The sequence below is a fragment of the Natator depressus genome, chromosome 21 (assembly GCF_965152275.1).
Source record: "Natator depressus isolate rNatDep1 chromosome 21, rNatDep2.hap1, whole genome shotgun sequence".
Lineage (NCBI taxonomy): Eukaryota > Metazoa > Chordata > Testudines > Cheloniidae > Natator > Natator depressus.
In genome coordinates this window covers 9501704-9516917 of record NC_134254.1, presented here as the reverse complement: position 1 = coordinate 9516917, position 15214 = coordinate 9501704, and the positions used below count along the sequence as shown (strand labels likewise).

At 47.5% G+C, this 15214-nt stretch overlaps 1 protein-coding gene across 2 annotated transcripts; it reads right to left on the bottom strand.

Annotated features, from left to right (window-relative positions):
- Positions 1-874: 874 nt before the first annotated feature.
- On the bottom strand, positions 875-11696 carry LOC141975563 (triggering receptor expressed on myeloid cells 2-like). Of its 2 annotated transcripts, none has more exons than XM_074936013.1 (5): positions 11402-11696; positions 6680-7024; positions 4040-4097; positions 1553-1719; positions 875-1276 (listed from the first exon to the last, which is right to left on the bottom strand). In XM_074936013.1, the coding sequence occupies exons 1-5, from the start codon at positions 11694-11696 to the stop codon at positions 1263-1265; spliced, it is 879 nt and encodes a 292-aa protein (XP_074792114.1). In that variant the 3' UTR covers positions 875-1262. The 2 variants fall into 2 exon arrangements, with proteins under 2 accessions (XP_074792114.1, XP_074792115.1); XM_074936014.1 differs by having other exon boundaries at positions 4040-4094; positions 11402-11540.
- Between the last annotated feature and the right edge of the window lie 3518 nt (positions 11697-15214).

Below are 15214 nucleotides of genomic sequence, written 5' to 3'. Positions count from 1 at the left end.
AGCAGCAAGCCCCTTTGCCGCGGGTGGCAACCAGAGCACCAGGCTTTCTATCGCCATGGGAAAGGTCTCAATCTCTGGGTATGTCTAAGCTGCAGTCGTAGGTGTAGGTAGACACCCATGTATTATCTTTAATCAAGTTAACATGGCTAAAAACAGCCGTGAAGACACGTTGGCATAGACCTCAGTGCAGGCTAACAATACAAGTATATACCCAGGCTCCCTGGGCAGGTGTCTAAAGCCCACCCTGTAGCCCATGTTGCCATATGTACTCTGTTATTATTAGCATGTTAACTAGATTAAAGTGAGCACGGGTATGTTTGCACAAACTACAAATCATATAGGTGAGAGAGAAAATTCTCCTTTAACTCTCAGGGTGGGGCCACTGAGACCTGGTAGCAGTATTCGTTTTATGTTCCTACAGACCCAGTGTGAACCTTAGAGCACTGACCACCGCTGTTCTTTGTGGGGAAACACAGAGAGGTATCCATAGGATTCGGCTGTCACAAGTTCCTAGCGGCAGAATATAACTGATAAAGCACAGTTTTAGCCCATCCCTCTGCTCCCACTCTGTGTTGTTAAACCCTAACTCAGCCCTGCAATGGATTCCTGGACTTGTTTCATGTACTGGGAGTGAGATGGCCCCAGATTACCTGATCCAGTGCACTACTGCCCTATTTTGGTCCACCCCTGGGTAAGATATCTCCCTGGACACGTGGGGAGCATTCTGTTGGTTTTCTGGAGACATCCAGCCAGGCTGGACACACATAGTAAAACTGCTAGTTTTTCATTACAACACTGAGTTTCAGTGAATCAGGACAAGACACATGGAGAGCTGAGACATGACAATGCCTTTTATTTAGCATCACCTGGGTTAGTAATTCACATAGCCCATTGCACCCTCTGTAGATTGCACCCGAGACACACCATGGCTACTAAGATACGCCATGAAAGTCCCACTCGTGCGCTAGGCGAATGCACTGTCAAATGCTGCATCTTTGGTTTCTTTTGCAGCAAAGCATTTTCCATTAGCCTTGCAGGCAAAGCCTGGCACAGCAAGCAAAGGTTATCCCTCATGGGGGCACGGGGAAAACCGAGCAGAGCTTTCTCATCCTGTCCACGTCTGTGCAGCATCACTACGTGTATGTGTGTTTGTCCTGGGGGAGTTGGGAGTTTGGATGGACAGACTCTTGGAGTTCTTTATTTTTCCACCCATCCTCTTCTTCCTCCTCCCATTCTGTCCAAGCATTACCTGCGTCATCCTTTCAGTTCTCTTGTACTGGAAATGGAAGAGGAACACTGATTAGAAATGGGGTGGGAGATGAGCAATGGAGACAGTTGCTGACAACCTCCCATATGGATGGCAGGCTCATTGCATGTCCATTTCACTTCAGCATTTATCCTCTCCCTTTGCAAGCAGCAAAGTTTGCCCTGGAACCTTATTCCAGTTCCCCAGGGCTTTTTTTCCCTCTCGTTTCCCTAGGTCTGTAGCCCAGCACGGGGGAGTGTCTCCCAGTTGGGGTTAATTCTGTAATGTGAACGCTCATGAGATCACCTGTGAGTGGAAGGAGCTGGTGTTGGTTCAGATTGTGGCTCCCCTCCCCCGTGGCGCTGCTCCTCTGATGGCTGGCGATGATAAAGATCAGTATGGCTATCAGGAATTTAGCGACCAGGAGTACCATAATGGTGCAGATGAATGCATTGAAATGGGCCTCAGGAAGGCTGTTATGGAAAACCAGACATACAACGGTTTAGCTTTAACTAGGAAATGAAGTTTCCCACCTTTTAATGTGGATCTTGTATTTTGGTAACATAGAAAGCCAAAGACAATCACTGTCTCTATCAGACAATCTTCCTGCCCACGCATAGGAGGCTGCAAAGATTACAGTTGTCCCAAACAATAGCTTTAATCTGAAGAATCTCATTAATGGATAAACAATGATATACAGGAACCACTGAAGTGCAGCCAGCTCTGGGCAGGAATGCAGCAGCAGTTTATCAAACACGCAACAACTCCAAAGAAGAATTTTGGATCAGGAAGAGATGAAGAATTTCATGTCCTACGGAAAATGCAGGAAGGCAGCATGAACCCCAAACTGGAACTGGGTCAGGATGCCACAGCATATCCCTTAGTCTTGTGCTGGACACAGATGTTCAGGACCTTGGTTTTGCCTCTCATCCAAAAGCGGGATTGCAATCCAGTCCCATTAGTAAAGAGCTGAACCTTTAATCGGGTGTGAAATCATAATAAATAGCACTGTATTTAATAAAAAATAAAATCACAGAAGTTTAACAGCCCCCAAATACTCCATGGTTGTAGTAGCCTTTAAAAAGTGGGGAGTGATCAATGGAGGTGAAGCATTTGACTTCTGAACTGACGTAGGGGCCACATTTTCTCATCTGCTCTCTATACAGTCCCCCTAGTGGTAGAATTTTATCTCATAGGGCCCAACCCTGCAAGGTGCTGAGCAGCTTCACCTTGCTGCACACAGGGTATTTTGCACCTGGCAGAATTGTAGCCCTCAGCCTGCCTCTCGGAAGTGAAGGGGAGGTTTGCCATTGACGCCATTGGGAGCAAAAGCAGGCCCTCAAAGCCTGTTTGGACACATGAAGTTGTTCACCACTTTGAATGGTGGGGGAGATAAGCCAGTTGGCAGTTAGGCACAGATGGCAGTTAGGCACTTCACTCTCATGGGAGTTGGGTGCCTAACCAAGTGCCCACAGGGTGTCCAGGGCTGGTCAGGACAGAAACCAAGAGTCCCAGGGATATCGCAGCCTGAAAGGCAGAACGGTGACCCAGAAGGCAAGGGCAGCTGATGGAAACGAATCAAATTCCTCCTCCGGAGCAATGGTTCTTGACCTTTTCCATACGTGCCACCCTTTCCCATACTGGCTCATTACCCTCCTCTCATCTAACCAGGATCTAGCGGGGAGCCCTCTCCAATTGAACTGCTACCCCGCCCCCATTTAGCTAGGTGCAAAAGGCAGAGTGCTCATTTCTCCCCGGCATTTGTTTATGTTCCCCTTTCCATCCTCCCCCAAGTTGCGAACCTCTGCTCGAGAGGAGGGAAAAAGATCTTCAAACCCGGCCACAGAGGGGTGTCAAATGCTAATCCCCTTATGGGTGTCAGAGCCCAAGACCCCGCAGTGAAATATACCTAAGACAATTAGACAGTCAGCTGTTGGAATTCATTCTTTCTGTTCTCTTTGTACCAGCCTCTCTCAGATTCTACAGGAAGTGTGGGCTCTGTAATGACGCCTGGCAATTTGTGTCAGACCAATCTGATATTTCCCAGGTGGGAGGCGGCTCTTGAGAGCAATGGGTACACTTGAAAGCTCCCCCGGGGGATAGAATTACCCCACAGGGATCTGTATCATATTTTTCCTCTGTATAGTTGGTGCAATGACTGGTTAAGTTAATTTCCATGTGTGCATTCGCTACACCAGCCCCGATTTTTTTTATTTAAAGCTGGTACTGAGGTGGAGTAGAGTGACCCTTCTGCCATGGTGGTTTCAGGCAGTCAGTGGGCAGAGCCCATCCTTCATGCATCATTTGTCCACTTTCTCTAGGATGCTGCTGCCAACCTTCCCCCACTTCTGATAGGCTCTCCTATCACATTATTATTGTGTGTAGCACGGTAGCACCTAGCAGCGCCAGTCATGGACCAGGACCCGAATGTGCTAGGGGCTGTACAAACAAGGAGCAAAATGACGAGGCACATACATCTCAAACAGCTGTGCCACCAGACCAGCCCACTCCTCTTCTGTAGCCAGCCATGTTCTTTCCTATGTCTCCTTGGTTCAGTCTCTCTGCCCCTGCCTGCTGCATTCTTTGCAAATCTCTGACTGCCCATCCAGGGTAATCCTGTCCTACTGGGCAATGCTTCTGGCTTCCCCCAGCCACTGCAGAGGACACACACCCAGCAAGGGATATACCCTAGGTCCATCGCTGCTTTAAAGCTGGTGCAGTTGCTGGGTGAACTAAACCCAGGGATGTGTTCCTTACAGAGACTGCAGCACGAGAATGAGCCTGCCGGTTTACCTGGAGATGCTGTGCACAGCTCTGGGCTCCTCTGGTGCCAGGGTCTCCATTACACCTGCTGATGGAAACAGAGGAGTTTAGCTTCCCGTGCAATGTTTATTCATAACCAGAGGTCATCAGCTTTGTTCTGGTTCCTCGCGGATGCTGAGAGGTGAAGTTTGGGACCTCTCTCATACTCTAGTGCAGTGGTTCCCAAACTTGGTTCTTCCGCTTGTGCAGGGAAAGCCCTGGCCGGGCCGGGCCGGTTTGTTTACCTGCCGCGTCCGCAGGTTCGGCCAATCAAGGCTCCCAGTGGCTGCGGTTCGCTGCTCCAGGCCAATGGGAGCTGCGGGAAGCGGCGCGGGCTGAGGGATGTACTGGGCACCGCTTCCCGCAGCTCCCATTGGCCTGGAGCAGCGAAGCGCGGCCACTGGGAGCCACGATTGGCCGAACCTGCGGACGCGGCAGGTAAACAAACCGGCCCGGCCCGGCCCGGCAGGGGCTTTCCCTGAACAAGCAGCGGAAAAAGTTTGGGAACCACTGCCCTAGTGTAATGACTGCAGTGGGCTCCATTGCTGTAAAGCAGGAGTAAATAAGAGAAGAATCTGGGCCAGAACCTCCAGGCTTGCAGGCCCATTAGACATTTACATGACAAGAGTATCCTGCTAATATTTAGGAAACCATGGTGGCATCTCTGGTACCCGGGCTTGGATACTCCATCTGTGTTCTCAAAACTAGCATGGTACATGGATCTTATAGACACTTGTAATCTGAATAGCAAATGCTTGTTAGCCTACAAAGTCCATGAGTAAAACCCGTCTGTCCTGCCTGTGCAGGGACTATTCCTCTGGGCCATCGAGTGAAAGGAGAAAGATGCAGGAAACCCATGAGGTCACCACCACATTTATGACTGTATCCAAAGAGCTTGATGCCTGGTAACAGGGAACTTTGGGGCTTACTCACTATGGACTAACCTGGCATTGCTAACTGCATGGATCCAAGGATGCCCAAACTTCACTGCGTTAAGAGCCACATTAGCAACTTGCCCGGCGTCTCAAGGTTGCATACGTTTGGCATATGAATCTATGTAGTCTGAGTGCATATCAAACACACAGGACAATAATATTGGTTTCACAGAATCATAGGAACGCAGGGCTGGAAGGGACCTCGAGAAGTCATCAAGTCCAGTCCCCTGCACTGAGGCAGGACCAAGTAAACCTAGACCATCCATGACAGGTGTTTATGCAGCCTTTTCTTAAAAACCTCCCTTGGAAGCCTGTTCCAGAGCTTAACAACCTTTATCTTTAGAAAGTTTTTCCTAATATCTAACCTAGGTCTCCCCTGTTGCAGATTAAGCCCATTATTTCTTGTCCTACCTTCAGTGGTCATGGAGAACAATTGATCACTGTCCTCTTTATAATAGCACTTAATATATTTGAAGACTATTATCCGGTCCCCCTTCAGTCTTTGCAAAAAGAAAAGGAGGACTTGTGGCACCTTAGAGACTAACCAATTTATTTGAGCATGAGCTTTTGTGAACTACAGCTCACTGAATGCATCCGATGAAGTGAGCTGTAGCTCACAAAAGCTCATGCTCAAATAAATTGGTTAGTCTCTAAGGTGCCACAAGTCCTCCTTTTCTTTTTGCAAATACAGTCTAACACGGCTGTTACTCTGAAACCTGTCATTATGCAAGGCACTGCATTTAGCCGTATGGAGTGGAAATCTATCAACTGCAAAAAGGAAGTGAGCTGTAGCTCACGAAAGCTCATGCTCAAATAAATTGGTTAGTCTCTAAGGTGCCACAAGTACTCCTTTTCTTTTTGCAAATACAGTCTAACACGGCTGTTACTCTGAAACCCAGGATGATCTTTGCCTTCTTTGCAACTGCATCGTACTGTTGACTCATATTCAACTTGTGATGCACTAAACCTCCCCTGATCCTTTTCAGCAGTGCTACCACCTGGTCAGTTGTTCCCCATTGTGCATTTGATTTTTCCTCCCTAGGTGAAGTACTTTGCACTCGTCTTTCTTGAATGTCACCTTGTTGATTTCTGATCAATGCTTCAATTGGTCAAGGTTGTTTTGAATTCTAATCCTGTCCTCCAAAGAGCTTGCAATCACTTCCCTTTGTGCTCGTGCCCTCCCGGCTAGGGGGAATAGCAGTTGTTTCCTAGATTTCACTAGCAAAGAAATATTGTGGTTAGCCATCTGTGTCCTTGCCCTGCTGTTGCAGAGGAGGATGGCTGCAGGCCACACTTTATAGGCTGTGCTCTGCCCCTCAGCTCACCCCTCCTGCATTAGCACAAGGACAGCAGAGGAGGAACGATGGTCTTGTGATAAAAGCACTGGACTGGGAACGAGGAGATCTGGGTTGAGTTCCTAGATCTGCCCACAGACTCTTCCTGGGTGACCTTGGGCAGGGCACCTAATCTCTCTGTGCCTCAGTTCCCTATCTATAAAATGAGAATAGCAGCACTTCCTTGGTCTGCTTAGATGATAAGCCCCTGGGGGCAGGGAGCGTGTCTTCCTTCTGGGTATGTACAGCACCTAGCACAGTGTGGCCCTGATCTCAGCTGGGGTCTGTAGATACTATGGTAATGCAAAAAAATGAAAGTGCATGAAATCCTATTGTATTGAAACCACAGCCTGGGGACCTACCTCCTAGCACCTCCACTTTCACCTTCTTTAAGGTCTTTGCTTCTCCTAAGAAGTCTGTCTTGCACTGGTACAGCCCTGCGTCCTGTTTCTGGAGCCTCTCCATGGTCACTGTGAGGACCCCCTTGTGGATGTTGTCGGCAATGGAAGTGTTGCCTTTCCACTTCTTCAGGAACTGGAGCCAGAAGCGGTGGGCGCTGACCACGTGCTGGCACTCAGTCTTATTGACATGTTTGCACCAGCTCTTCTCTCTCCACTTGTTCTCCTTGGGGCTGTAGGTGCACCTGATGGAGATGGTCTCGCCTTCCATTCCGTACACCACCGTGATGTTCTCTGCCACACACAGCTCTGGAGGAGAGAAAGGAAAACCTGACTTAGGTCTCAAACATCTTCTCTCTGAGTGTCTTTTCTCTCTCTCACACACACACACAGACACACACACACACACTTCCCTTGTCCTCACTAGGACAATTTGGACCTGTAATTCCCCATCTCTGTTGGAGGTAGCAACGTAGTGTAGATTAGTGGCTCTCAACCTTTCCAGACTACTGTACCCCTTTCAGGAGTCTGATTTGTCTTGTCTAACCCAAGTTTCACCTCAGTTAAAAACTACTTGCTTACAAAATCAGACATAAAAATACAAAAGTGTCACAGGACAATAGTACTGAAAAATTGCTGACTTTCTCATTTTTACCATATAATTATAAAATACATCAATTGAAATATAAATGTGGTACTTACATTTCAGTGTATAGTATATAGAGCAGGATAAACAAGTCATTGTCTGCATGAAATGTTAGTTTGTACTGACTTTGCTAGTGCCTATTGTAAAACTAGACAAATATCTAGATGAGTTGATGTATCCCCTGCAAGACCTCTGCGTACCCCCAAAAGTACATGGACCCCTGGTTGAGAACCATTATTGTAGATGACAGGGTATCATCCAACCATTTACCATTATCCTCTACTCACCCTCCTCCCTCAGTCCCCAACATTTGGGCATGTTCAGATTTAGGATTTTGGTTCAGGCCTTCGCTAATTCTTTACCTATTGACCCTCCACTGATGCACCAGTGGGTTTTCCTGTGGGAGAGAAAGGGGAGGAGATCTTGTCTCCCCAGTGAAGGATTTGTCTCCTGAAATGCCACAAAAGCCTTCCCCTTCCACACTTTCTTCCTTGCACGATGTTGAACATTACATGGCCTGGCTTGGGCTCCAGTCAGTGCTCATCAACACCTCACCTTGCCTGGTCACGTGGCTCACTCCATAGTAATAGAGTTCAAGGCCAGAAGTGACCACAGAGATTCCAGGCTGACCTCAATGATGTGAGGCCCTTCCATCCTCCGGGGGCTGATCACATTGCTGGGCCAGGGAGCAAGAAACTTCCAAAAATTGAAACTGGGCCTTTCCTGGGACACTGAGGAGGATTAAATTTACAAAGTCTGCTTGGCAGTTACACCAATGGCCCCTAGCCCGGTTCTGGTGGTATGCAAATGAAATTCACAACCACTGTAGGGCCCCTTCATGCTGCCAGAGTGGTGCAAACTAAGGGGTCTTGGTATAACGGAATCAGATCCACAGGCACAAGCCAGTCTCCAGTTGTGTGGCTGGAGGGTTAATTCTTAGTCCCGTTACTGACCTTTTAACACCCATGTTTTTGAGAAATCTCTTTTTGCTCTGTTTCCTGGGATATTGCTAATTCTAGCACTGCCCTAGGAGCAGCTGATCTTTGACTACTTTGCTGTTTCTCCTTAGTTCCTTCTAATTTCTGTTTCTCTTCAAGCTGCAGAAGCAAAGGGACCACATTGTTTGGGATATTTATACATTTAGAAGGAAGCTGTGTGCTATTTTGAGGAGTCTGTGTTTTAGAAGGCTTTTTAGTCACTAGCGACTGCTGCAGAAGAATTCTAAGTAGAACTGAAGACGGGAATACATTGGGAATGGAAGTTATAAGGGCTTCACAGAGCTGCCTGTACTGAGATGATTGGGAATGCCACAATGTTTGGGAAGATGCACCATCGTCTCTTATTTGTAAATATTCGGAGTAAATGTTAAGCTAAAAAAGAGCAGGCATAACGATGGATAGGCGTTCTGCAAGCGTTGCATATCCTGCTTTGCCAATGCACCTCAGTCCTGACCTGCAGCACCCTGCTATTGTAGTCTTGGGGTTCCACCCCCACCCCAGTGCACCTCAGTTCTGACCTGCAGCACCCCGGCTAATTCACTCTTGGTCAGAGACTGCCAGTTTAGGTTTGGTAATGTCACATGCAAAACTCTGAGCCATTATCTTTCAAAACAATGCTGCTGACAGAGCGTATATTATCTGTGTTCCTCCTCCCTTATTCTTTATTACTGAGGATGATACAGATGAGCCCAAGCCAGAATGTTGGTTGCAAACACCCCATCATTTTGGAAAGTCTGGCCACTCATCCAGATTTTGCAGCTGTGGCCCATGTGTAATGGAAATAGGGTCGGTGCTTGGAAAGTGTTCATCTACTATTATGTATATTGCGATAGCACCTATGAGCCCCCATGATGGATCAGGGCCCCATGGCGCTAGGGGCTGTACAAACACAACACAAAAATGGTTCCTGCCCAAAGAGCTGACAATCGAAGCATAAGACAAGACACAAACAGGGTGGGACAGACAGATGGTAAGGCTGCATGTGCCAAGACTATAGAAGAGGATGTTGAGAACCGGGATGAGAGTTCTAACTGCCTCGGTGGAGAGGAAAAGCTGTTCCTTACAGATGTTCATCTACTCCTGTGTCTTATTTCCCACCTGAAGTCCCCATAGAAAGATTGTGAGCATCGCATATATGCTGCTAGCTAGATGACAGTCCTAATGGATAGACTCTCAGCTTCTCTCTGTCCATCTCCCAGGCAGGGGGGTTTTGAATGGGTGGATATAGGGTGACCAGACAGCAAATGTGAAAAATCGGGACGGAGTGGGGGGTAATAGGAGCCTATATAAGAAAAAGACCCAAAAATTGGGACTGTCCCTATAAAATCGGGACATCTGGTCACCCTAGGTGGATATCATAGGAGAGTGAGGTGGAAGAACCGTGATTCTGGTATCCTTGGTAAAGTAATGTGGTCCTTGGTTATTCCAGGGTGTTCCAGGAAGAGAAGTCCAGTCCAGTTTCCTCCCGGAGGAGAGCTGGAATTTTTGTTTGTCAGCCTCCGTAGAAAAAGAAGGGAAGAAATTGACAAGATTTGCATGGGACTGGAGGAAGGATGGTCTTGACATTAAGGCAGTGGACTGGGACTCAGATAGGCCCTGGTTTTATTCCCAGCTTTGCTACAAACTGTCCGCTTGTGACCACTAGCAAGACATTTAACATTTCTGTGCCTTAATTTCCTATCTGTAAAATGGGGCTAATGCTTCCCTGCCTTCTGGAGGTGTTGTAAGATGCTCAGTTGTGACGGAGGTCAGATAAGCACCTAGATAGAATTGTTTTCCCTATATTTTTTCCATTTTGCCTAGATGCATCAGACGATCTCCAGTGGTTAGCCTGATATCCTCATGCCTCACTCTCCCTCCCCCTGCCCCCAAACTCCTCTCTCCAGGAATCTCTGGAGCGAAAGACCCTGAGTTCCCACATTTAAGGGTTGGTCCTCTGAGTGCCGATGAGGGGTGTCTGCTCCGTTAAGCCTCATTTGCTCCACTAGGACCTGTAGCTGTTGCAGTTTGCATGTAAAATAGTCACACAAGCTGGATTTTGCAATCTCAGTTGCTGAGAGTGCAGTTAAAGGCTCTTGTTATTTCTTCCAAGGTGTTTCCTGTTCTGACTTACAGGTTCCCTGACAGACCTCAGCCCACCACCCTGGAAGCACCTGAGCGGTAGGATCTCCGGCGTCCTTTGGAAAAAATCAAGAGTAAAGAACACAAACCCTGGAAAGAAATGAAACCATGAATGCAGCTGCTGAAAAGCGTGTAGTGTAGTGGCTTATGTTTAGGGGAGCCCTTCTGACTCCCCCACTCCAAACTACCTGCTCCTTGTCTACAAACATATAATAGCTCCCCAGTCATGGGATGGATTCCTTCCTCCTCCTCCTGCTTTGTATATTCTCTGTGGTTCGCATGTTCACTCGCTAAACATGTTACCGTGGCTCCATTTGACTCAGTCTGCTGCTTCAAGACTATTTGTGGCTTCTTTGCCAGACATGTTCTGGGACTCGTATGGGTCAGGAGGGAGGCGGGCTCGTTCTCCATTGCTTTGCACCTGACGTCGTCTTTCACACAGCGAACGCAAAGTGGGTGGATCATGGCACCAAATCCGTATATGTGCATGCGACTGTCCCTTTGCACAGGTGCAGTTATTGCACAGGGCCCAAGACAGGGGAGAACCAGGCCCAGAGAATCGACATCTCTTCAGTACCGTGGCGGATCTTGAGCTGGATCCTGCAGGGGGCAGAACACCTCCTGCCAAGTTTTGAACTCCCTCATCTCCTCCTGCCGTTAATCTTGCCCTTAAAAGATAGCTACCTGCTTTGACTTTTATCGGCACTCCCACTGATAATTGTGGGGGTGGGTCCGTTTAAGAACGTTCACAGTAGAATCATCTTCTCTGGCTCCAGAACAAGCAGCTGAGCCTTGTGTCCTATGCGGCGTTTGCCTCATGCCCTGCTATGACTCATGCTAGATGTTGGACAACGCCAGTCATTGCTCCAAACCTTTGCCTACTCCTCAACCTGACACAAAAGGAGCTGGACACTTTCTTACCTGTTAAGGAGACCAAGAAGACCAGATGCATGAGCTTTTCCATGTCTCTTCTTCCTGCTATCCAGCAGCGCAGGGGGGAGGCTGAACAAAAAGAAAAAGGATTCTTGCCCAAGAGCGGCTTTTTTCTCCTTGTTCTGCAGGAAGGAATGAGAACAGGAACTTGGCTTCTCTTCCCTCCTGGGGATTGAGCAATGTACCCGGGACGGATGCTTCTCTGACTGGCTGAAAACTGGGGCAGCAGCAATGCCCACTGTGAACCAGTCTTTGGTCTAGACAGCCTGAGAAGAGTTGTCATATGATGAGGAAACCATGCGATGCAGAGGTGTTCTGACGCCGAGGGATAGTGCTTTTCATTCTCAATAGGCTTTCTAGACAAGCTTTTGCATGATGTGAACTTCCCGTGTATGGACGGAGATTGTGTCTTGACTATCTCAGGGTGGGCTCTGCCAGGAAGATCACCCTGACATCTTGAAAGGTGGAATAGTGGGGCTGGGATACATCCTTGGGGATCTCCATGGAGAACCCTAAGGTTGTATTCAGACTCTTTGCTTGTCCTTTAATGGCACAACTGGAAAGGAGCTACAGAAAAGCTTATCGCACAAGGCAGTCCAGCAACTCAACATGACCGTTTAGGACAGGAAGTGAAGAATATTGTATGAGTTTAGACTGCTGGGTGTTTCAGACCAGCACAATGTAATTTGCCCAGGACACAAGGGTTAACATCTTTACTCTGTACTCTTGCAAAACGTACTGTGGGATTTTTAATGAAGTCAGAGGACCAGGAGCTCAGTTTTATGTTTCATCTGAAAGACAGCACCTCCAGCAGGTACAGGGCCCATCACCACGGTGCTGGGGCATTGGTTCTGTACTGACTTGGAAGAGAGCCACCTATGGAGTTAACTAATCTAATGAGCTAGGTATTCACATGATGCCCATCACCATGGTATCTGAGCTCCTCCATTGCTTTTAGCTGGAGGTTTTCCTCCAAGTACTGATTCAGCCCCAGGCTATTTAGCTTATAGGAGCTGACAGCATCACACCCAGAGGTGGTAGGACTGCCGATATATCCTCTATGCACAAGCCTTTCTCTTTCTCCCTCTCTCTTCTAGATAAGATATAAAGAAACAGTCCTCCACCATGACCACAACTACAATATAGGATTCATTCTTTCTATGTAGAGTTCCATTTTCAGTGCAACAGGTAGGAGTTCAGCTTCATGTTGATCAGAAACATCTACTGCCCTGCAAGTAGACCCCATAGTCCGTTCTAGTTCAAAATCTTCCATTATTGTCTAGTTTAGGGTTTTTTTAGCAAATATTTTTGTACTTTCTTTTGTAATTCCCCCCAGCTTGTTGCTCCTCCTGAGCACAATGTGATTTACAGCTATAGTGGGTCAGGAAATTTATAAAATTCCCTGCTAAAACAACGACCAAAATTGTTGAACATTTTCTTTGATTGTTCCCCCTCCCCCTCCACTCCCCCAATTTTTCAATGAAAACATGAACATCGTCAACAGAACTGGGCACTTTTTCACAAACATGCCTCTTGTTGACCAATAAAGGCTATTTTCCACCATAAAAAATGTTTGACTCACTCTGTTTACAGCAAATTCCCGCTATCAATTTACTCCCTTCATTCCTGATCATTGAAGATCCTGCCCATCCCTAGGCGCTGCAGAGCTTCCTGTCTCAGTTATATTTCTGACCCTTCCTTGTGCATGCAAAGGGATCACACCTTGTGTTGCCATTTGATTGAGTAGCATTTTCCACCCACATTGTACCAGTGTAAATGGCTGAACAAGGGGCATATAGTGGTGGAGAATCAGGCCCTGGGTCTCAGGCTCTGCTTTCTTTCTCATTTACGTTATTGCTGGCAAAAGATGCCTGATTGTTAGCCAGAAAACAAAAGTCAGTTATGTATCCTCAGAAGATTGGTAGTGTAGGCTTCCCCATGGCAACCCCAAGAGAGCAGGGACCTACTTTTGGAGTGAGGGGTAGTTCAGGCCCGTTCAATCTGCCACCTGTCTGTGGTGCTTGGACAGTCAGATATGGTGCCAGCTCTTTTTGGGAAGCGGACACTTCTGTCCACTGGGAACTGGGCTAAGACCCAGCAAACTCTCTCCACATCACTCACTGACCAGCTATCTGCTCTTGGACATTACCCACCCAGTCCAGATTCGCACCACTGATTTATAAATTAAAATTCCAAAGTCTCAGCATGACCCTCTGAGTCACCCAGTGCATCCGAGTCCTTAACTATTTAGCCTTAGTGATTGTTGTCACTTCCTCTCTGATTTTGGGCCTGTGTTGAAATCTGCCCTATGTGCTCATCCTTCTACTTCCTCTATTTTCTCCTTCATGTTCCTTGCAATTTAGCTGCTTCGTCTAGCACTTCCTCATACCTGGTCAGCTGCCTGTCCTCTCAGCTAGAGCAATGGGGGGACCCTTCTGTTTGGAAACCTCCCCTATTCTTCCCTGCCCTTCCTTCTCCTGGGTGAAAATGTGTGGTCCCGTCTCTTTTCTTCACTCAAACACTCAAAGACTGGGAGTGGATGAGTCATTACACTAACTAAAAACTATTTCCCCATGCTAATTTTCCCCCTATTGTTACTCACACCTTCTTGTCAATGGTTGGAGATGGGCTATCCTCATTATCACTACAAAAGGTTTTTTTCTCCTGCTGATAATAGCCCACCGTAATCGATTGGTCTCGTTAGGAGTTGGTATGGCAACCCCCATTTTTTCATGTTCTCTGTGTGTGTGTGTGTATATATATCTTCCTAGTGTATTTTCTACTGCATGCATCTGATGAAGTGGGCTTTAGCCCATGAAAGCTTATGCTCAAATAAATTTGTTAGTCTCTAACGTGCCACAAGTCCTCCTCGTTCTTTCCTCTGATACAGACTAACACGGCTGCCACTCTGAAATCTGACTCCTTTCTTGGTTTCCCTATTCCCCATTGCCTTGGTGTGAGTAGCCAGCCTGGGTAGGTCAGCAATACAGCCGGAGGTGCTGAGTAACCCAGTGGCTTTCCCAGCCGGAGAATGACTGGCCACTTCAGGGCATTCAGGGGTGGGATGGTGAGTCAGAGGCCTGTGCTAACGCAGCCGTGTGGAAGCAGTGTCAATAAATGCTTTGAATGCGGCAGGTGACTGTTTTCAGTGCGCTGGCCATAGAGACTGCATGTATGTCCTGAACCTGTGGACAAACACTTGAGCACATGTTCAGTACTAGAGCTGGGAGTGCCACAGGATCCAGCTTTCGAGACTCTCCCCTGTCATTAGCCCTGGCAGCCCTGTGCCCCCTCCCATAAAGGAAGAGACACATGCACCCAGCACACGTGCAGCTCTGAAACCCCCACATGCCCGTACACTCTATTTTTTCATTCTAAATAGAAGCTCCTGATCTGAGGCCTCACCAAGATAACAAACATTTAATTTATTCCAAAATCCTGTTGTCCCTGTCTCCCTCACACGCACGCAGGTCGCTGCACTTGAGCTGCTTAGGTGTTTGCATGACCTATTCTGCACTAACGTGTGTCTATGCATGCAAAATATCATTTTTGCAGCTGCAAGTCTGTTCTGGGGCCTTGGTTCGTACAGTATAGTCATTCTAGATTAGAAACGGTGATGATGGTGATTAATACTTACCTGTCTGCCGTGCAACATGTTGCCCCCGTGCAAACACTCTCAAGCTACGTATTGAGGTACATGCAGCAAAACATGATGCAGTTCACACATAATCAGTATATTTATTCCCCCCCCCATTCATTCTCTCTCACTTTCCCAAGGGGAAGCTGAACCCTGTAACACCT

Coding starts and splice junctions, on each gene's coding strand:
- LOC141975563 (XM_074936013.1), bottom strand. CDS start 11,696: ATGACAACTCTTCTCAGGCTGTCTAGACCAAAGACTGGTTCACAGTGG. Junction 7,025..11,401: donor CTTCTTGGTCTCCTTAACAG/GTAAGAAAGTGT, acceptor TCTCTCCTCCAG/AGCTGTGTGTGGCAGAGAAC. Junction 4,098..6,679: donor GAAAGTGGAGGTGCTAGGAG/GTAGGTCCCCAG, acceptor TGTTTCCATCAG/CAGGTGTAATGGAGACCCTG.